At 45.7% G+C, this 23,870-nt stretch overlaps 1 protein-coding gene across 1 annotated transcript in view; it reads right to left on the bottom strand.

The window, feature by feature from the left end:
• Positions 1-3,052: 3,052 nt before the first annotated feature.
• PROCA1 (protein interacting with cyclin A1) overlaps positions 3,053-23,870 on the bottom strand; it is a 46,617-nt gene continuing 25,799 nt past the window's right edge. The window contains exon 4 of the mRNA XM_077480413.1: positions 3,053-4,285. Coding sequence (XP_077336539.1) covers positions 3,571-4,285 — 715 coding nt within the window. The 3' untranslated portion in view covers positions 3,053-3,570. The remainder of the gene's footprint in view (positions 4,286-23,870) is intronic.

Genomic DNA, 23,870 nt, shown 5'->3' with positions numbered 1-23,870 from the left:
TGGCTGAGATCCCTGGCAATTTGGTCCGGGAAGTCGTTCCTACCTCTACATTGGACAGTGATCACAACGGACGCCAGCCTGACCGGCTGGGGTGAATAAATGAATAAATTTGTATAGCGCACAAAGCGAACTGAATTGCCTCAAGGTGCTGTGATGAGCTTTGATGTCCAGCTTCTAGAAGAGGAAGATCTTGAGTTTTTTTCTGAAGATCTGGTGGTTTTCTTCCAAACGGATGTTGGTTGGTAGAGCGTTCCATAGCCGTGGTCCTTGAACAGCGAATCTCCATTCCCCATTTAATTTGTACTGGGATTTGGGAACGAGGAAGTTTTTGTTAGAGGATCGAAGACTGCAGTTGGGTGTGTAGTGTTTTATTTTCTCAAGTAGGTATTGAGGAGCATCTCCATGCATGCATTTGTGGGTGAGGCAGAGGGTCTTGACTGTGATCGGATTCTTTACGGTTAGCCAATGTAGGCTCCTCAGGGAAGGGGAGATTGATTCCCAGGTTTTTTTTCCTGTTATCAGCCTTGCTGCCGTGTTTTGGATAAGTTGTAAGCGCGCAAGTTGATATTGGGGTAATCCTATGTAAAGGGAGTTTGCGTAGTCAAGTCGTGAATTATTGACTGTTCCAACTACCACTGCTTTGTCCTTCTTTGGGATGAAGGGGATGAGTCTGCCTAGCAGGCGGAGCAGATGGTGAGAAACACTGACTACTGCTCCTATTTGAGCATCCATTGACATTTGTGAGTCAAAAGTGACCCCGAGACTCTTGGCCTTGGTCTTTGGGGAGATGGCCTGCCCAAAGATGGTGGGTGGTGTCCAGGGGGTCTTGGTTTGGGAATTATGGTTTGCGTGTAGGATAAGAAGCTCTGTTTTTGATTTGTTGAGTTTGAGGGAGTTAGTGGTCATCCAGTCTTCTATCAAAATGAGGCAATTTTCTAGTTGTTGATGATGGTCTCTTTGTCCGGTGATACGGAAGTAAAGTTGAGTGTCGTCGTCGTATGAGTGGAAGCAGAGGTCTGATAATCTGATGATTTTGAGGAGTGGGCGGATGTATATGTTGAAGAGGACTGGCGACAAGGGCGAACCTTGAGGGACTCCGCAAGCGACTGCCTGGGTTTCAGAGGTGAATTCTCCTAGTTTCACTGTCTGTGAACAATTTCCTAGGCAGGATGCGAACCATTGAAGATCTGAGCCTGTGACCCCTGCTACTTCTGTGAGGCGGATGAGTAGAGTATTGTGGTCCACTGTATCAAATGCTGCACTGAGGTCCAACAGTACCAGGAGACATGATTCTCCGTCATCTGCTGCTTCAAGGGCGTCGTTCCCATATCTTGAGGAGTGCTATTTCTGTTCCATGGCTCGGGCGGAAGCCTGATTGCAGCGGGTCCAGGAGTTTGTGTGTATCCAGGTGGTGTTGTATCTGTTGTACTACCGCTTTCTCCATGATCTTGGAGATGGTGTTGAGGCTTGTTATCGGCCTACGGTTGTTTGGGTCCTGAGGGTCGAGGTTATGTTTCTTTAGCAGGGGCTTCACAATGTCTTGTTTGAGGGAATAATCTCTTCTTTAAATGACTGGTTTATGAGGTGCGTTATAGTGGGAGCCACGATGTCGGAACATTCTTTCAGGAGTTTTGTGGGGATGATGTCAATTGGTGATGTACTGTCTCAAAGTTTTTTGATTATGTTTTTAGTGGTGTCCACGGTAATTGGGGTCAGAGAAAACTTTGGAGGTTGTAGGATGCATTGTTGTTGCAGGTTTCCAGTTTTCGTGGGGCGGTATTGGAGGAGATTTAGAATTTGATGGCGTGGTGGTCCATCCACGGTAATGTCATGTTGTCGAGTATGTCGATGTCAATATTTTGTTTGAAGATGAGGTCCAGGGTGTGCCCTGACCTATGTGTGGGAGTCTTTATCAGTTGCTGGAGACCCAGTTCTTCCAGTTGGTTGATGCAGGCGGTCGCAATAGGGTCTTGGGGATCGTTTGCCCAGAGGTTAAAATCCTCGAGCGCTAGGAAGTTTTTGGAATTTAAGGTGTGTATTGCAATGAATTCCATGAGGGGTGTAAGAAGATTAGTCTTTGGTCCACCCTCCCCTCCTATTGATTACGTTATAGTGCTTGTTGATGTACTGAGGCTACAGGAAGCAGGCTGGGGGGTTGTTACTGAAGGGATCGCCCCTTTGGCGGAACTAGAAAGTTCTGTTTGTTGTACATGTTAACATGTTTTGCCTGGTCCTCTCCTGAAGGTCAAGAATAAAGGAGCTGTGTCAGTCAGTGAACTTCAGAGAAAAGGATTTTACGGTGAGTACAAAAATCCTATTTTATTCCCTGGGGGAATTTTTCCATAAGGTATTTTATAATGTTTTTTTTTTTTATATCTATACAAAATTTAATTTAAATTACATTTTTTTTCTTGATGGTCTCTTTTGTGTCAGGAGGGTCCTCACTTTTGTTTTAGTGAGCTTTTCTTCAATTGTGTGTTGAGATGGATCAGTTCACCATTAATACCTCCGTTGTCTTCCCACGCTGTGAGAGAGGATACTGACTCATTGTGTTCACACTACACATCTGAGGTATCGCCACGACCGTTACAGCATGAGTAATAATTCTAGCTCTAGACTTCACCTGTAAACATTTTAAAAGCTTCGCCTGTGGAGATTGTAGTTTGTCGCCACTTCACAAGCGTGTTCAATTTTAAAGCATGACTTGTTGGCTATCTATTTACTCAGCATAACAATTGTTTTTATTTTACCAAAAGATTTGATTGTGTTGTGTTTTTTTGCATTGAAATTCATTAAAGTGTATTTTTATTAAAAAATTGTGTTTGAAAAATTGCTGTGCAAATGCCATGTGCCACAAAAAGTTGCAACAACCACCATTTTATTCTCTAGTGCCTCTGCTAAAAAATCTTAAATATAATGTTTGGGAGTTCTAAGTAATTTTCTAGCAAATTAAAGATTTTTACTTGTAAACAAAAAGTGTCAGAAAAGGCCTGCTCTTCAACTGGTAATATAAAAACAAGATGCGCCCATATAAAAAATTCCACAACATCCATTTTAGTTCAAGCAAGACTTAACATTTATTTTAGTGGCGTATGTACTGTATATATCAGGTATTTATCAAATGTAGAGTTGCGATTGAGTGTTATATACGCCTTCCTGTGTGTAACACACAATCCTATAGCTATGTTGGGTACATTCACCTCTCAGGGCTTTTGTACAGTGTGTTCAACAATCCTGCTTGCTATATCCATAGCAATTAACAGTAACACATGTAAAACCATGCTTTGTGAATGTAGCCTTTGGAGAAAATGAAGGCAGGAAATAAATTACAATTGTTTGACACAGTAACACCAAATCATACAGGAATGCAGTTCCAGCTCATTGGCATTAATGTAGTTTGTTGCACACACACACACAGCAGATCGTATTTACCCTTATGCAATGCAGGGGAAAAGAAAAGTATTGATTATGGCAGAATATTTAGCAGCAAAGTGATTAATGTCATTATTTTTGCACACTTCCCTGGAATTTAGCCTATTTACCAGCATTTGTATGCAGAAATATAGCATATTAAGGATTAGATAACACTGTGCAGTGTGTGTTTGAAAGACCACAAGATTCTGTCTTGGGTTTCTTCTTTCTCTCTCGTCTCCCCTTTCGTTCCTGCCTGTTTTTCCTTTGGGTTTTCCTGGTGGAAGGTCTAGATACTGGTGGAGGTGATGTTATCTTATCTTTCAGTTCTTCTTTTTCGTAGGTAGGGGTTATTGATGTAGGTGTTTTAGCATCACTGTTTTTGATGGGCTCATCATTGAGGACATCATTGAATGCATCCTGCTTAGATTCTACATCCAAGATGTCAAGTGGCTGGTTCTCTGGCACAGCCTTCTCATCCTTTACAGTGTTCTCACGCAATATGTCTTTAGCTGGAGAGTCAACTTTCTCCTTTTTAGACTGATTTTTTCTTTTACCTTTGAGGCCCTTTCCCTTTTTATTTTTCCTTTCTTTCTTTATTTTATCTTTCTTCTTTCCAGTGGTGGTGTCATCCACTTTGGACTGGTCAGGTGAGGTGCCTGGACTTATGGTCATCATGATCTTCAGCAGGTCTTCAGTAGTTTTCATGACTTGCCCCAGAGTTGGTGGCTTGGGTGACAGATCTGCTGATGGTGGTTTAGTGGAATCTATTTCTTCCTTTGTTAGAGTTGGTTTGTCAATAAGATTTCCTCCATAATCATACAGGCCTGAGTCCTTTGGAACAGCCACTGTTATATTGACATACTTCTCACACCTGAAAATAGCCATACATATAGATGATGTACATTATAATCTCATTTGTAATAAACAGTGAATTTTGATTAGATTTTTTACAGTTATAATTTTAACTAAATTTATAAAAAAAATATATTATACTCCTACTCCTACTTGCATCATTGCGATTGTTGTGATATAAACATTGTGTTGTAATGTCTTCCCCCTGATTTGGTTAAAAGAGAAGTATAGGCAAAGTAAAGAGTAAAAAAGAGAAAAAAAACTTTTACATAATCATTCAAAAATCCTTCAATGTATTTAATTATAGTGGTTCCAATTTCATTTTATTTTTTATTTTTTTTACCTTAACGTGCATTAAGGTATTAAGGTAAAAATAAAAATGCAAATGCCCTACTAAGTGTTCCCTCCAACCCCTCACTGTAAACACTTACTTGACTCCTCTCACTGCTCCAGCGCTGTCCTGGCTGCAGCACTGCTACTCTCACTTCCTGGGCTCACAGGGACAATGAGAGCAGTGGGAGCTATATGTTTAAGTGAAGCTCAAGTCCTTAATACCTCCAGCCTGTACTGCTAGACCTGGATAGGTCAAAATGCTTGGGGGATGTGACGTCATGTTTGCTCACTGTGGAACACATTGCAGAGCTGTGGCGCTCCCTCTAGAGAGGCTGATTTAAGTGCAAGGCTCAGGCACATATTGCTGTGAAATTGCAATTTTATTTGTGGGGTTTTAGGTTAAAGTGGATGTAAACACCAATAGTGAAATCTGACCTAGGCACATATATCTGTAGTGTTTTCTTATCTCTCTCCAAAGCCCTAAGTGCCATGTCTTTCTGCTGCTCCGTTCCTCTATCAGCAAGATGACTTCGGACAAGCTCTCCGACACAGGAGATAACAGCAGCTGGAAATTTGTGTCGGGGAAGAAACTTTTAATAGACCAGCTCTCTGCTAAACTATCTCTGACTGCAGCTCTGCAAGTTTCTTTGTTCCTTTGCCTATGTGGAGGGGTCTTTCCTCCAATCAGCTCACACACAGTGTATGCCCAGACTCCCCTCCCACTGCTGAAACAGGAAGAAAGATTTGTAACACAATGTGCACGGTCTACAGAATATAGAAAGGGAAAAACAGCAGATTTACAAGTAAAACTTATGTAGGGAGATGTGTTTCATCTCTGTGTATCATCTGGGGCTCTTCACTTCACTGGGTATACGTGAGGGTTTACATTCACTTTAATAAAATATTTTTACACAATGGATCTCTTCCTGGTCTGTGTTTTACATGTGGTTATAATGGAATGAGTGGGAACATAGTTGGTTTAGTTTTTGTGGTTCCCTACTGGCCTGTGCGTATATGAGAAGAGATTAAGCTTCCTGAGAAGTTGGGAAAATCTGCAGGCCATTTTTTTGGAGAGAGAGCCCTGCATACAACTGCGCTCATTGCAATTTTTATTTTTAAAGGGGACACAAGCATGGAAGCTCAAAAAAGCAACTTTTTTTGCACTTTGGATTTATCACAATTGAACTTATATAGACACCTTACCAGCACTGGGTTTGTGGACTACATGATAATTATCTATGAACTTAGAGATAATCATTTTAAGTATTTATACTTATATTTGTGGATGTACTGATGTATTTGGATAAGAAGGATCATTGATTTATACACATGGATGTGTAAAATATTAATTAGTTTCATAAATTGTGAATTTTACTGCACTTTATATCTTGGAGCACTTCAGTATTAATTAGTTGCATAATTGTGGCTTTCTTTAGTTCTGACAAGGACTTTTTCCTTGTAAGTTTGTTGTGGCTGCATCCTGACATTTCTCCAATCTGGAGTCTATCAGGGATTGACTTTGGGTTTGATGAAGGGTCAGATTTCGGCCTTGGCAATCATTTTTCAGAGACCAGTTGTTTTGCATTTTTTGGCATGTTCGTTTGTGGAAGGAGTTGTGCGTTTTGTTATACCAGTTAAGACTCAGTTGATTCGGTGGAATATACTGTGAGTTGTTGTGGGGACACTGAATTAGTGATGGCCGAACGGTTCGCCCGGCGGTCGTTTCGCGGCGAATTTCCGACTTTCGCCGTCCGCGGGTTCGAACGCCTTTTTCCGTCGTTCGCCCCGGCGGACTTACGTGTTTAATGTATACAAGAACTTTAACCTTTCGTGACACGTTTATCATGTGTTACAGGACAACCAATTGAGACATGACAGCTCATGGACACTTGGACATTCCCCCTAACCTATAAATACACCCGATCCGGTGGCCATTTTACATTCTTTCTTCTGTCACTGTAGGGAAAGGATCCTGTGTGGAGTAGGGACAGAGAAAACGCTAGCTATTTGGTACACAAAAGTTCTTTTCAGGACTGGTATAGGTGTTAGGTCAGCAGCCTGAGTTTCTTTTGTCAGTTTAGATAAAGGGACAGAGCGCTGTATGCTGCTATTTTAGGGACAGCTCAGCCAGATTAGTCTTTCTTCATCATCATCATCATCATCATCATTAGCTGTTACTATCAGGTCCACAAAAGAGCTGTTCCAGCTAATCGTTCCAGCCTACTCTTTTTTGCCAATTTGTATAGGGACAGGCAGGAAGCAGTGTGTCAGGCAGTGAGGATAATTTTAAAGACTTGCTGTTACTATTAGTTCCACAAAGGTTCTTTTCAGGACTGGTATCAGTGGTACGGTAATAGGCTTGTACACGTATAATATTCTTTCTTCCAAATATAGAAAGAATATTATACTTGACTGCTGCCCTTCTGCTGCAGTCTGCTAATCATTCACAACTCACTTGTTCCACAAAGCTCTTTATCAGGACTGGTAACTTGGTCTGTCTAGGGTGCTACGGTACATAGGCTTGGGTGCGGTACAGTCTGCTGTTCTGTAAGGACCGCTATCGGTCCACAATAGATAGGGTTGCCGTGCACTACTGCTGACCGCTGCCCTATACTGCAGCAGTCCTTCAGCGGTATAGGGACTGACGCACAGTCTGCTAAACACTAATACACAACCTGCTTGGTCCACAAAAGTTCTTATAAGGACTGGTAACTTGGTATAGGGTGCTACGGTACATAGGCCTGAGTGCAGTACAGTCTGCTGTTCTGTAAGGACTGCTATCGGTCCACAATACATAGGGTTGCCGTGCACTACTGCTGACCGCTGCCCTATACTGCAGCAGTCCTTCAGCGGTATAGGGACTGACGCACAGTCTGCTAAACACTAATACACAACCTGCTTGGTCCACAAAAGTTCTTATAAGGACTGGTAACTTGGTATAGGGTGCTACGGTACATAGGCCTGAGTGCGTTACAGTCTGCTGTTCTGTAAGGACCGCTATCGGTCCACAATACATAGGGTTGCCGTGCACTACTGCTGACCGCTGCCCTATACTGCAGCAGTCCTTCATTGGTATAGGGACTGACGTACAGTCTGCTAATCACTAACACACAACCTGCTTGGTCCACAAAAGTTCTTATAAGGACTGGTAACTTGGTATAGGGTGCTACGGTACATAGGCCTGAGTGCGTTACAGTCTGCTGTTCTGTAAGGACCGCTATCGGTCCACAATACATAGGGTTGCCGTGCACTACTGCTGACCGCTGCCCTATACTGCAGCAGTCCTTCATTGGTATAGGGACTGACGTACAGTCTGCTAATCACTAACACACAACCTGCTTGGTCCACAAAAGTTCTTATAAGGACTGGTAACTTGGTATAGGGTGCTACGGTACATAGGCCTGAGTGCGTTACAGTCTGCTGTTCTGTAAGGACCGCTATCGGTCCACAATACATAGGGTTGCCGTGCACTACTGCTGACCGCTGCCCTATACTGCAGCAGTCCTTCATTGGTATAGGGACTGACGTACAGTCTGCTAATCACTAACACACAACCTGCTTGGTCCACAAAAGTTCTTATAAGGACTGGTAACTTGGTATAGGGTGCTACGGTACATAGGCCTGAGTGCGTTACAGTCTGCTGTTCTGTAAGGACCGCTATCGGTCCACAATACATAGGGTTGCCGTGCACTACTGCTGACCGCTGCCCTATACTGCAGCAGTCCTTCAGCGGTATAGGGACTGACGCACAGTCTGCTAAACACTAACACACAACCTGCTTGGTCCACAAAAGTTCTTATAAGGACTGGTAACTTGGTATAGGGTGCTACGGTACATAGGCCTGAGTGCGTTACAGTCTGCTGTTCTGTAAGGACCGCTATCGGTCCACAATACATAGGGTTGCCGTGCACTACTGCTGACCGCTGCCCTATACTGCAGCAGTCCTTCATTGGTATAGGGACTGACGTACAGTCTGCTAATCACTAACACACAACCTGCTTGGTCCACAAAAGTTCTTATAAGGACTGGTAACTTGGTATAGGGTGCTACGGTACATAGGCCTGAGTGCGTTACAGTCTGCTGTTCTGTAAGGACCGCTATCGGTCCACAATACATAGGGTTGCCGTGCACTACTGCTGACCGCTGCCCTATACTGCAGCAGTCCTTCATTGGTATAGGGACTGACGTACAGTCTGCTAATCACTAACACACAACCTGCTTGGTCCACAAAAGTTCTTATAAGGACTGGTAACTTGGTATAGGGTGCTACGGTACATAGGCCTGAGTGCGTTACAGTCTGCTGTTCTGTAAGGACCGCTATCGGTCCACAATACATAGGGTTGCCGTGCACTACTGCTGACCGCTGCCCTATACTGCAGCAGTCCTTCAGCGGTATAGGGACTGACGCACAGTCTGCTAAACACTAACACACAACCTGCTTGGTCCACAAAAGTTCTTATAAGGACTGGTAACTTGGTATAGGGTGCTACGGTACATAGGCCTGAGTGCGTTACAGTCTGCTGTTCTGTAAGGACCGCTATCGGTCCACAATACATAGGGTTGCCGTGCACTACTGCTGACCGCTGCCCTATACTGCAGCAGTCCTTCATTGGTATAGGGACTGACGTACAGTCTGCTAATCACTAACACACAACCTGCTTGGTCCACAAAAGTTCTTATAAGGACTGGTAACTTGGTATAGGGTGCTACGGTACATAGGCCTGAGTGCGTTACAGTCTGCTGTTCTGTAAGGACCGCTATCGGTCCACAATACATAGGGTTGCCGTGCACTACTGCTGACCGCTGCCCTATACTGCAGCAGTCCTTCAGCGGTATAGGGACTGACGCACAGTCTGCTAAACACTAACACACAACCTGCTTGGTCCACAAAAGTTCTTATAAGGACTGGTAACTTGGTATAGGGTGCTACGGTACATAGGCCTGAGTGCGTTACAGTCTGCTGTTCTGTAAGGACCGCTATCGGTCCACAATACATAGGGTTGCCGTGCACTACTGCTGACCGCTGCCCTATACTGCAGCAGTCCTTCAGCGGTATAGGGACTGACGCACAGTCTGCTAAACACTAACACACAACCTGCTTGGTCCACAAAAGTTCTTATAAGGACTGGTAACTTGGTATAGGGTGCTACGGTACATAGGCCTGAGTGCGTTACAGTCTGCTGTTCTGTAAGGACCGCTATCGGTCCACAATACATAGGGTTGCCGTGCACTACTGCTGACCGCTGCCCTATACTGCAGCAGTCCTTCATTGGTATAGGGACTGACGTACAGTCTGCTAATCACTAACACACAACCTGCTTGGTCCACAAAAGTTCTTATAAGGACTGGTAACTTGGTATAGGGTGCTACGGTACATAGGCCTGAGTGCGTTACAGTCTGCTGTTCTGTAAGGACCGCTATCGGTCCACAATACATAGGGTTGCCGTGCACTACTGCTGACCGCTGCCCTATACTGCAGCAGTCCTTCATTGGTATAGGGACTGACGTACAGTCTGCTAATCACTAACACACAACCTGCTTGGTCCACAAAAGTTTTTATAAGGACTGGTAACTTGGTATAGGGTGCTACGGTACATAGGCCTGAGTGCAGTACAGTCTGCTGTTCTGTAAGGACCGCTATCGGTCCACAATACATAGGGTTGACGTGCACTACTGCTGACCGCTGCCCTATACTGCAGCAGTCCTTCATTGGTATAGGGACTGACGTACAGTCTGCTAATCACTAACACACAACCTGCTTGGTCCACAAAAGTTCTTATAAGGACTGGTAACTTGGTATAGGGTGCTACGGTACATAGGCCTGAGTGCAGTACAGTCTGCTGTTCTGTAAGGACCGCTATCGGTCCACAATACATAGGGTTGCCGTGCACTACTGCTGACCGCTGCCCTATACTGCAGCAGTCCTTCATTGGTATAGGGACTGACGTACAGTCTGCTAATCACTAACACACAACCTGCTTGGTCCACAAAAGTTTTTATAAGGACTGGTAACTTGGTATAGGGTGCTACGGTACATAGGCCTGAGTGCAGTACAGTCTGCTGTTCTGTAAGGACCGCTATCGGTCCACAATACATAGGGTTGACGTGCACTACTGCTGACCGCTGCCCTATACTGCAGCAGTCCTTCAGCGGTATAGGGACTAAGAGTTTTGTCACAGGGTGATTTAAAAAATGACAGGCAGAGGAAGAGGCAGGCCCTTCCGCAGGGGTGGTAGGGGTAGGGCAGGAGCAACAGCCTTGAGCCAAAGTGGGAAGTTGCAGAAGGTGCGTTCAATTACTTTAAAGGACGCACCAGACTTGGTTGAGTGGCTCACTCAGCCTTATTCTTCTGCACCCTCCTCATCCTCTCGATCTGCACCCTCTTCTTCACTCTCTGCTATGTGCACCCCCAAAGACACTACCACCAACAACACCACCACCACCACATACCTTCCGCTTGAGTGCAAATGGGGGCCTTCATGCTCCAGTGTTTTAATAGGGACCCCCGTATAAAAAGCATGAGGGTCAAGGACCAGTACTGGGTGGCAACGTACTTAGATCCCCGGTACAAACACAAAATGGCGGAAATGTTACCGCCGTCGCAGAGGGCTGTCAGAATGCAGCACTTCCAGGCCTTGCTTCGAGAAATGCTGCATTCTGCTTTTGCGTGCGCTGGCAGAGGAGCAATTCCCACTCCCAGAGAAGGATTTGCGGGTACCAATCCAACAGCGCCTGCAAGAAGAGGCCGGTTTGAAGATGTGTTGGTGACTTCGGATATGAGGTCATTCTTTCAGCCGACCCATCGACAGGTGTCATCCGGATCCAGCATCAGGGAACGCCTAGACCGTCAGGTGTCCGACTACATTGGGTTAACGGCCGATGTGGACGCTCTGAGGAGTGATGAACCCCTAGACTACTGGGTGGGCAGGCTTGACCTCTGGCCAGAGCTTGCCCAATTTGCAATCGAACTGTTGGCTTGCCCCTCATCCAGTGTCCTGTCCGAAAGGACGTTCAGCGCAGCAGGGGGGATTGTGACCGATAAGCGTACTCGCCTAGCTCACGACAGTGTTAACTACCTCACATTTCTAAAAATGAATGAGGCATGGATCTCGGAGGAATTCAACACATGTGATCAGTAGACCATGTATATGTCTATAAACAATTTTTGGAATCAAGCACACAGACCTTCTTAATTCATTTGGCTCACTTCCCTGACCCAAAAAAGCACACCGTACTATATGCCCCTACCCTCCTCTTTGAAGAGGTTGAGCGGTGTCATATTTCTACTGGGGCTGCTTATTATGAGGGGTTCCCACCATCCCTGTGCTGTGCTGACTTCCTCCTGGGTGTTCTTATTATGAGGGGCTCCCACCATCCCTGTGCTGTGCTGACTTCCTCCTGGGGGTTCTTATTATGAGGGGCTCCCACCATCCCTGTGCTGTGCTGACTTCCTCCTGGGGGTTCTTATTATGAGGGGATCACACCATCCCTGTGCTGTGCTGACTTCCTCCTGGGGCTGCTTACGGTGCTGCTGTCAGCGCTGTATGTCACGGAGCTGCTGTCAGCGCTGTATGTCACGGAGCTGCTGTCAGCGCTGTATGTCACGGAGCTGCTGTCAGCGCTGTATGTCACGGAGCTGCTGTCAGCGCTGTATGTCACGGAGCTGCTGTCAGCGCTGTATGTCACGGAGCTGCTGTCAGCGCTGTATGTCACGGAGCTGCTGTCAGCGCTGTATGTCACGGTGCTGCTGTCAGCGCTGTATGTCACGGAGCTGCTGTCAGCGCTGTATGTCACGGAGCTGCTGTCAGTGCTGTATGTCACGGAGCTGCTGTCAGCGCTGTATGTCACGGAGCTGCTGTCAGCGCTGTATGTCACGGAGCTGCTGTCAGCGCTGTATGTCACGGTGCTGCTGTCAGCGCTGTATGTCACGGAGCTGCTGTCAGCGCTGTATGTCACGGAGCTGCTGTCAGTGCTGTATGTCACGGAGCTGCTGTCAGCGCTGTATGTCACGGAGCTGCTGTCAGCGCTGTATGTCACGGAGCTGCTGTCAGCGCTGTATGTCACGGTGCTGCTGTCAGCGCTGTATGTCACGGAGCTGCTGTCAGCGCTGTATGTCACGGAGCTGCTGTCAGCGCTGTATGTCACGGAGCTGCTGTCAGCGCTGTATGTCACGGAGCTGCTGTCAGCGCTGTATGTCACGGAGCTGCTGTCAGCGCTGTATGTCACGGTGCTGATGTCAGTGCTCTGTATTACGGTGCTGCTGTCAGTGCTCTGTATCTCCTGCACCCTCTTGTTTGCCTACCCTGGTCCCTGACCTTCCCTCTCCTCCATTGCCTTCATTAGCTCCATAGTCCTGAATTGTCAGAACAATTTCCCAAATAAAAAAAAAATGCTTGTAGTTATCGATCCCAAATTCACCTCATACATGTATTATGCTATTGTCCAGGTGGTGGGACTACGTGCTACCCCCTAATAATTACCCCGTGGCCGCAAATTCGACCTAAAGGTTTGCGAAATTCGCCTCCCATTGAAGTCAATGGAGCCCGCGGCGAACGGTCGTTTTCGCGAACGTTTGTGCCCGTTCGCGTTTCGCGTTCGCGAAACGTCCCGTCGGAAGTTCGTCCATCACTACACTGAATATACAGCATGGTAGGACAGTGCAGCTTTTTCCACACAAGCCTATAAATGGCAGCACAACATCCCACAGCTTACAAGACAGCAGTACTCCAGTGTTTTCTAATGGAATGGTTCTTGAAGTCAGTTTGTGCATCATACATGTATACAGTATAAGCTGCCTACATTACCACATGCCATTCTGATTTCTGCTTATAATACCGTCTCAGCTAAAGCCTCGTACATATCCTTTGATTTTTGGACAACAGAACATCCAATTTTTGTAGCATGCTATTCTCATGTCAAAAGTGAAGAGGTGACATAACATGTTGAATAGTTTCGTATGTATTCTTTTTTGTTTCTGAGCATGCATAGTCTTGCTCTTATGATTTTTTTTCGTACAAAAACCATACTGATGAAACAAAAAACAGATGTTGCGTTCACATCCGACAAAAATTTTATAATCTGCACATCCAGCTTTTGTCTGATGAAAAAGTGAATCCGGCTGTCGAAAGCACAGTACTATTACAATTTGCTGACAATGAGAGTTATCAAAGACTGTGCTTTAACATGTACAGTAACTAAATGCAAAACTTAATTTTAAAGCGGTTCTGCACCTAAAAAAAAAATATTAAAAGCCAGCAGCTACTAATATTGCAGCTGCTGACTTTTAATAAAATCACACTTACCTGTCCCAGGGTCCAGCGATGTCGGCGGCAGATGACGAGCTATCGCTCGTCTCGCTGCTGCCCCCGCCGCCATCCTCTGTCAGGGAATCGGGAAGTGAAGCATCGCGGCTTCACTGCCCGGTTCCCTACTGCACATGCGCGAGTCGCGCTGCGCGTCTCTTCTGGTCCCCCGCGGTGTCCTGGGAACTGTGTGTTTCCCACACAGGGGGGGGGGGGGCGGGGGGCGGGGCGTCTGCGGCGGTCTGCCCGGAAGTGGGTGCAGATACCTGGATTATCCAGGTAACTGCACCTCCGCCCCCCTGAAAGGTGCCGATTGTGGCACCGGAGGGGGGGAGGGATCAGATTAGTGGAACTTCCCCTTTAGGGTGAAGAACCGCTTTAAGTCTAGAAGTGGAGAGGGATTAGAACACTAGAGTGCATTTTCACTGGTCTCACAATTCCATCATGATTTACAGTCCATGGTTTTCATCAAAAACCCATCATTACAGCCTATCAGTGCAGCCTACCATTTCCCATCAAGGCAGCCTCATCAGTGCCCAAATCACACAGAGAGGGGATCTCTCGCTGTAGCATGGATTTGAACATCCTGGTGGCCACTGTCAACAAAGTCCCGCCTCCTATGATACAAGTCACACTGATTCAATTTCCCAGCATTGGATCAAGTGTGTCGTCTATCATAGGAGCCGGGACTTTGTTACACTGGCCACTGGGCGTTTCAGATTCAAGCCCCGTGTAACAATGAAAGATCCCCACTCTGTGTGATCAGCACTGGATATACACAGATAAGACATAGAGAGGAGGACTCTGACAGGGGCTGATGACATAATTGATGCAATCACGATTCAGCCACTCTCTCATTGATGCAGAATCATTTAAGGCTGAATCGCTATGCATCAATTAGACGATCAATTAGACGATTATTTTCAACACCCCTATAGAACATCTGTCAGGTTTTTATTGCTGTCTGTGCCCTCGTTAGGGAGATTCACTCTTTGCCATTATCAAGAAAAGTAAAAGAAAATACTAAATTTTGGGCTGTCCCCAGAGCAGGAATAATGGGGATATTTTACAATGGAGACACTAGTTCTGATGACAACTATGAATTACCTTTCTTTATCACTTCCTGCTTTGGCTATGGGGCAGAAAATAAAGGGAGATCTGCACAATGGGACAAATCAAAACTCATAACCCTCCCTTACTCTATCCAAAATGGAAAAAAAAAGTGTTGCCTTTAGTTCTACCTAAAATACATCCACCTAAACAGGTACAACACTGAAGAGTCACAGTAATAATTAGGACTTGTTCACACCATATGTGCATAAGAAATTATTTTAAAAATTGTGCAGATTAAAAGGATTTGATGCACTTAATCTAGAAAGACAGTTTACTATTACAAAGTCAGAAGTGAGAATCACACAACTTCATTTAGGGCCAGGTCACATTAGTGTGGATCGGGAACATGCAAAATTGCATGTTCCCAACCTGCATGTAAACGCGCTGCTCAGCAAGTGAATTCAGCAGGCTGATTGTACTCAGATTGATCAATTAACTTGGTATATTCAGCCTGCCCATAATGGTTTGAATCTCGGCCGGTTCCCACTGAACCGTCTGCGATTCAAACCGTGTATGGCCACAGCCTTAATTTCATCACTCTACCTCTACAAGATGCTACTCAAGATCTGCAAATTCTCTACAATTAACTTCTTCCACATGCAGCCTAAAACAAATTAAAGCCCATGCAGATGCTGAAGCTTCTAAAATTCAGTGAGCCTTTGCTTGAAGGAAAGCAGAGGTGAAAACAGAAACTGTAGGCAAGATAGCAAAGATAAAAGCAGAAGTCATAGAAGCAGCACACAAGAGAGCAGTGATGGAAGAAGCTGCATGCAAGAGAGCAGAGGTGGAAGCTTTAAAGAAACAATGCAAACACGTCAGCCACAGCCATGTCAAGGTTAAAAGTTTTAGAGCAAGCTGCTAACGAAAGTAAAGGACTTAACAGTAGCACACACTCTGTTGCATCACATTCCTCACATGGTCAACGATAACTTTAGCTCGCAGTCAGAGTAGCTGTATCCTTCAACCAAGGTCAGTACACTGCTCATACCACCTCTCAAGATAATCTGCCTACTTTTCCCTCAGTACACCAGACAATCTAATATTGCAAGAGCTTAGTGGTCGTGCCAAAGCTGATACTCACCTACCTGGCGTCAGTTTCCTAGATACTGCTCATCGGGTTAACCCAATAATGTCCAAATGACCTCATCGTATACAGGAAAAATGTGCATCATTTGGAACAACGTACAAGAAATAAAATAAAGCTTCCCTTTCCTTCCTTTTCCTTCTTCTGCAAGTTCATCAGGAAAATTGCAGGTTCTAAAATTGATCCTATGAGGAATTCAACCCTTTCAGTCCACCTTCTCCAAGGCCTGAAAGCTCACGCATTTCACATATAGACCGCAGTGGTCTGGTGTCTGTGAAAAGGACTGATATTTTACCTGCACCTACTTCAGTCCTTGAAAAAAGACTAAATTCGAGAAAATCGAGAACCCAAATAAACCAATGTCCCATACATAACTAACCAAACCTGCTTAGGAAATTGGCTTCACAAAGAATTCCCTACAAAAATGCAAAAAGCTTTTATAGAACTTTGGGGTTTGCATTAAATTCTGTGGTTCCTACTACTACTACTATGCTAAAAACTGTAAAGCCCCATACACACTATCAGATTTTCTGCTGATTTATTCCTTCAGATTTACCAAAACCATGTAGTGAAAGGGCCTGCCTGATTGCATACAAATTGAAACTCCTAAGGTTTGACCTCATATTATATGGTTTTGGTAAATCAGAAGGAAAAATCAGCAGAAAATATGATAGTGTGTATGGGGCTTTAGGCTACTATTAAGGGCATAGAATGTGAATTATGATCATGTGCAAGTGCTTCATCCATTTCAAGACAGTCTCATACTGTTCACAGGTAATCCTCCTAAGGCAAAGCATGGTGGGGAAAGCACATACTTGTACAGTAAAGATGGACTCTGTGACAAAATATTCTTAGTTCATGTATCCTCCAAGAGCCAATCTGAAAGGGCTGCAAGGCTGTATAATATTCAAGTGATCACAGTAAGCCCCATACACTATCAGATTTTCTGCTGTAGTGCAAGGGCCTGCCTGATTGCATACAAATTAAAACTCCTAAGGTTTGACCTCATATTATATGATTTTGGTAAATCTGAAGGAAAAAAATCAGAAGAAAATCTGATAGTATGTATGGGGCTTGATGGATCTCTTGCAAGATCAAAGCTTTTTGAACCTGTTAAACATAACAGGAGATGTCTTACCATACATCCTGGGCATCTGTGCTGGCATTACAGAAATTTCAGGCAGGAGAGCCATTGGCATACCTCCCAACTTTTTAACTTTGGAATGAGGGACACTTGAGGAAGTAATTTGTGGTGTGCTACATGCGCCACTGCAAAATATGGGTGTGGCCAAACTTAAACTCAACAAATGTCACTTGCACAGTGACAGATTGCCGTTCTTCCAGAGTGGAGTGCATGCTCCCCTCTCCTCCGCTGTACAGGAAAATAAAACATTACAGCAGGAGGAGGGGGTGGGTTCAGTGTGCTCCACTCTGCACTGTGCACAGGTAGGTGACAGAGGCAGCCAGACCGGCGAGGAGAGATGGTGGCTGCCATTCACATTGTTGCCCGTGGCGTGTGGGAACCTAGACACCCCGCACACGCCATGGCCGATCCGGGACTCAATCCTGATTCACTGGGACAAGGGACAATTTCCAGGACGGTCCTGGCGAATCAGGGAAGGTTGGGAGGTATGCACTGGTCCTGTATTAGCTCCTCTGAATGGCAATGTAGAAATACCATTGCCCATTTTCATCAAGTGCATACAGATTCCAACCAACAGAGACTGAGATCCCTAATCCTGCAGCTGCTTCACACCCCACTCACTTGGGTGGTATAGCTGACCACATACCAATTCTTGACAAAAATGCTGACATTTTCATTCTACTCGGCAGAAACATCCCTAGGATAGACTTGGCTTGTCCACAAATCAATGGGTCACATGATGCACCATGCCCTGTTCCAAGCTTGTAAAGTGATAATAGAATATTGAAAAATCGTCAGAACCACCATTACTGGCAAAATGGAGAAAATAAATGGTAGAGACGCTTAGATTAGACCGCTAAATTTACCAACAGGTAAAGGTAGAGGGTGTCTTGATAAATTTGAGAAGCTATTGGCTCAGTGGCTGGATACCCTCATGCTGAGCCCTATTAACTTGGTCATAGATAAACTCCTTCCCTGAGGGATCTGGACAATTTTGATGCATCTGTCTTGGTTTCTCTTATTGCTGCATAATTCAATACCTACCACGGATAGGTTGTTTTTGCTAAACGTTGAATATGCTGATTTACTTGGACAGTTCTAATATGCTACAGCTGCTGACCTGATTTAACTGCAGCTTGTATATTCTAAAGCAGTAGTTGCCAACCAATGGTCCGTGGAAGGTTTTGGTGGCCCCAGGGGTTCTGCTGCAAATCATTGTTGTGCTGCATGTATACCATCCAATTTTGTTTCCAGTGTTGTTCTCAATGCCATCTCTGTAGTTCCAGCTACTGTGAACTTAGAGGGAAGCACCGGGAGTAGTGCAGAGAGCGGGCAGTGAAGAAGGATGGGACTTCCAGTGGCAGCTGATCACAGACCATGAGAGGGAGCACAGAGCTTGAGCACATGGCTGGATAAGGAGGTGAGATCCAATGATGAGTTTATGTAAGGCAACAGTGTGATGGCAACAGTGAATGGGGAGTGGGGGCCAGAGCACCAGAGTATTGTATGTATAAGGCAGCAGTGTGATCCGGGGAGAGAGCTGGAGCACTGTGTATAAGGCATGTTAGTGGTCCGCGGGATTCAGAATTGTGAGTTCAGTGGTCTGTATGGCCCGAAAGGTTTACCAGTGCTCTAATGTGTATTGTTGTTTCCTGACTACTCTGAAAACTGTTTTACTTTACCCATGAATTAAAAAATTTTATTATTAGTAAAGTTGTTACTGAATAGTGGCTTAAAAGTCCTACCATTTTCTATATTTGTTAAATACTTCTAAAGGATTGATCTCCCTTTCAGTTATCTGCAAACGTCCCAAAACAATTGAGATACTTCAGGCTGCCTCAGGACAAAACTCTGATCTTTGTTGTTGGGCCTATTGTCATGGTTCTGATTGTCTAGTTGTTGCCAACCCTTCTCATTCTTTGCATCGGCGTCCCAGGGTGTATTAAAAGGCAGCCTTTGTCCTGTATTGTACAGTCAACATAAAAACATTTTTCTTCCAAAATCAACATTTCCCTTCTATTCCTGTGTTTCTCTGTACTGCTTACTACAAAACTGAGTACTCACAAAGTGGGATAGGGTTATAGGGTGTATGTTCAGGGGCATGCCCTTAAAAGTTTGCCAGCGTCCAATCACCTAAAAGTACCAGCCTATAACATGGAGTCTATGATTATTCAGCACGTGTCCTGTACTGTACTCCAGGATTTGGAATTTACAATCAAAATTACTTTTTTTTTTTACAGTCCTTAGATGTGATTTTTTTTTTTTTTGTTCAGGCTTTTTTTTTATCTGCTGATCCTGCCAGCATATCCAATTCCATATCCAATATCCAACACCTAGGGTGACCTACCCTGCTGTATCATTGGTGGAGCAGCATTTTTTATCTAGAAAAAAAATGCCGGCTGTGACAGATCTTGTATATGAAACACTGATTGCCAAACAATCCTGCTTCCTGGACCTGCATTGGAACAGTGCACTATCACAAAGACAGTCCAGGAGGCAGAACTTTAGGGCGATCGGTGTTTCATATACAGGATCTGTCACAGCTGGAGATCTCTGCTCTGTCATCCGGCCAGCCGGTCGGTGTCTCCTAATGATCTTTGCTATACATGTGGACAGTGCTGAGGCTCTACATGTGGACAGTGCTGAGGCTCTACATGTGGACAGTGCTGAGGCTCTACATGTGGACAGTGCTGAGGCTCTACATGTGGACAATGAGGTTGTACATTTGGACAATAATGAGGCGGTACATGTGGACAGAGCTGAGGCTGTACATGTGGACACTGATAAGGCTGTACATGTGGACACTGATAAGGCTGTACATGTGGACACTGATAAGGCTGTACATTTGGACAATAATGAGGCTGTACATGTGGACAATATATGCTTATCTCCTGCTGTGGCTGGAGAGGGAGAGCACAAACATGCTTTGCATGTATAAGGCTGTAACCTACCTATCCTGCTGTGTGGAATGCTGGGGTGTGATTTATTTGAAGTGTTCACATTTTTTTTTTAAAACATCTTTTTATTGATTTGCAATAAACAGAACAAAAAAGAAAAAGAAAAAAAAAACAGACAATTAAAGATACAGTGGTCTTACATGGCAACAATGGGATCCCCGTGGGGACCTCATGTAGTTATGTCATACATGGATAGCAGGTATATATCATAGATTGTGATTGTTTGTACAGCAGCGCAGCTCCCCGGGTCTCTAGATACTGTAGTCCACATTTGTATATGAGGGTGTAATAACTGTTATATTCAATGTGAACAGTTGGCACCCACTTGAGAGCCATTTTGTGCAGGTTCTACTAGGAGACCACCAAAGCAGAGGAGGGATCTGCCAACCATTTAGACCAGACTTTGACATACTTGTTGGGGCAGCCTCTATTGGCGTATGTGTCTTTATACAGAAGTAGGCTATTTTTGATGAGTTTTTTCCACAGGGAGAGAGGAGGGGAGGTTGGTTTGCGCCAACTGAGAGCTATGGCTTTGTGGGCATAAAACAATAGGAGTCCCATGAGCGTACGTCCTGCCACCATAGGGACTAGTTGCTCAATCAGGCCTAGTATGCAGATTGCCATTGTTGGTTGTAGTGGCACAGAGGTGATCTGCGTGATAAAGTCTAGAATCTCCTTCCAATAACTGGTAATTGCTGGGCAGGTCCAGAAGATATGGGTGAAGTCCCCAGGGATCCCACCACATCTCCAACACCCGGGAGGGGAGTTGGGGTTCATTTTGTATAATCTGTGGGGGGGTAAAGTATGCCCAGTGAACCATCTTGAATTGGATCAGGCGGTTTCTCAGAGAGACCAGGGAGTTAAAAGGGAAATCCCAAATGTCTTCCCAGTCGTCGTTGTCAAGATCGGATATGTCACAGGACCATTTAGTTCTTAATATTTCCAACGCCGGGAGAGAGGGGATAGTTAGATGTGAGAACAATTGAGAGGTGGGTTTTTTTGCACAATCAGACCTAAGGAGGTCCTCTAGTAAAGACTGGATCAGTTGAGGAGGAGAGTTGGAGAATTGGCAACCGAAGGCATGGGAGAGTTGACAGTATCGAAAAAAGTAGGACCGTGGTACATTAAAGTCAGAATTCAGTTTGGAGAACAGAACTAGGGATTGGTTGAAAACAATCTGTGACACCGTTTTTATGTTAAATTTGATCCAGGCATGGGGCTCAGGTAATTTGTAGATGTGCTCTAGGGTTGGGTTTCGCCAGAGGGGGGCATTGGGTGACATTGCCTGTTTAGGGTATTTTTCAATTTTTAGACCTGTCCCCCATGCACGCAATATGGTGCGCATGGAGGGTGTCAGTGGGTAGGGGGCCTGGGGGCCTCGAAAGAGTAAAAATTTTAGCGCCTCAAGGGATCCCAGCACTGCTGTCTCAATCTGGGTGGCTGGATTGGAGATGTCCGGATTAAGCCACAAGTCGTAACTAGTTGGGTGCCTAAATAGTACTTGTATAGATCCGGATACGCCAAGCCACCCTGAGAGATCGGGCGTATCAGTGTGGTCCAGCTGTATCTGGGGGACTGGGATCCCCGCAGGAAAGAGGCGAGAAGGCGGTGTAGACGTGTGAAAAAAGATTTGGGTATACACTGTGGAGAGTGGCGAAATAAGTATGTGAACTTGGGTAATAATTTCATTTTAAACAAATTTATACATCCCATCAATGAAAGTGGCAATGAGTCGCTGCTGAGCCTCCTGAACTACCGGGGAGAGGTTCAGGGGTAAGTAGTCGGAGGCCTCTCTGGAGACCACTACCCCCAGGTATTTAAAGGTCTCGACCCATTGGAGGGGAATATTAGGAGGAGTTGTGACATGGGCCGCTAGGTCTATGTGGCACAGAAGAGATTTTGTCCAGTTAACTCTGAGGCCCGCGACACAGGAAAAGGAGTTGAGGATCTGTAGGGCTCCCTCAAGCGATGGACCCGCATCATTGAGGAAAATCCGCAGCCCCCTAACGCAGGGGGAGGTGTGGAGGGCTTCTACAAGTGGCTCCATCACAATGGCAAATAGGACTGGGGAGAGAGGGCAGCCCTGCTGCGTACCTCTGCACAGACAGAAGGACTGTGACAGGCCCCCCCTCCAGCTTAATGGCGGAGGTGGGGTCACAGTAAAGGACCTTAATCCACTCAATGAAGACCAGAGGGAACCCCATTAGTCGGGGGATCTCCCAGAGAAAAGGCCACTCGACCGTGTCAAAGGCCTTTTTAATGTCGAGAGAGGCCCCCACCCTGGACCCTTCATTAAGATGCTGCGCATGTATGTTAGTGAACAGGCGTCTCAAGTTTATGTCTGTTGCTCTATTGGCCATGAAACCAGTTTGGTCAGTCTCTATAACGGAGGGGAGTAGGGGCTGTAGTCTCATCGTCAGTAATTTGGTGAGAATCTTGAAATCCATATTAAGTAGGGCGATAGGTCTGTAGGAGGCACAGGATGGGGTGCTTTGTGGATGAGAATGACGTGGGCATGACTCATGGAAGCCGGAAGGGCATCATCAGCCAAACAATGGGTAAACAGTTGAGCTAATTTGGGGGCCAGTAGGTCCCCATGAGTCTTATAGAACTCGATGGGGAGTCCATCCGGGCCTGGAGACCTCCCAGTAGGGAAGGACCCCATCGATTTCAGTACCTCCTCCGGGGTAATCGGCCTCACTAGGGATTCTCTCTCTTTATCAGAAAGCCAACCAAATGCCAAGGGGTCCAGCCAGGGTGCAAGGTCCCGTGGCTGTAAATCTGGTGGTAGTACTGAGCTATAGAGGGAGGTGTAGTATTTGCAGAATGCCTCCAGTACATCTGGCAGGGAGGAGACTGATTCTCCAGAAGGGGACACCACGCTGGGGATCACCGTCAAGGGTTTGTCATGTTGTGCCAGCATTGCCAGTAGGTGACCGTTCCGGTCTCCCTGCTCAAAGAACCATTGCCTATTCCTGTAAAGGTCTAGTCTAGTTACTTCGGTGAGGTGAAGGTGTAGCCTGCGTTTTGCTGCATTGAGGGAGTCATAATGTGTATCCGAGGGGTCGGCGGCGTAGATGTCTGACTGAGATTGCACGGCAGCCTGTAGGTCAACAGTGACAGCAGCTGGCTCTCTCCGGATACCACAATAGAAGAGATATATTGCCCTCTGGTGAAAGCCTTGAAGGTGTCCCAGGTCACAGTAGTAGAGGAGGACCCTCTGTTAAGAAGTGTTCACATTTAATATGTACAGGCCTAGTGTATCATCCCACATTCACTGCATTTCTCAAAGCATGATGGGAAGTGTAGTTTGATTATACTGTAGAGAGAGGAGAGGATATAATGTAATCCCTCTTCTAAAGCCGCGTACACACGGGCGGACTGTCTGGCCAACTTAGTCCATCAGACAATCCGACGGACAGTCCGTCATACTTTCGAATGAACGGACTTGACCACACACACCACTTTTTGAGCGGACTAATACGGCGTACTAAGTCCGCCATACTATCCGCCCTACTTTTGAAATGAACGGACTCGCCCACACACGCGGAGGAAAGTCCGCTCATTTCGAGCGCGTCTCCAGGTAGGCGGGGCCCGCGAAGGAGACGTCGCTGACCCCGCCGCCTGGAATGGACTTAAAGGGGAACCCCAACGCCGAAAAAAATCGGCGT

The sequence above is a fragment of the Lithobates pipiens genome, unplaced genomic scaffold (assembly GCF_037356315.1).
Source record: "Lithobates pipiens isolate NorthernLeopardFrog02 unplaced genomic scaffold, aLitPip1_a1.2 Scaffold_16, whole genome shotgun sequence".
Classification (NCBI taxonomy): Eukaryota; Metazoa; Chordata; class Amphibia; order Anura; family Ranidae; genus Lithobates; species Lithobates pipiens.
The sequence above is the reverse complement of the archived record's forward strand: the minus strand, read 5'-3'. Positions and strand labels throughout refer to the sequence as shown.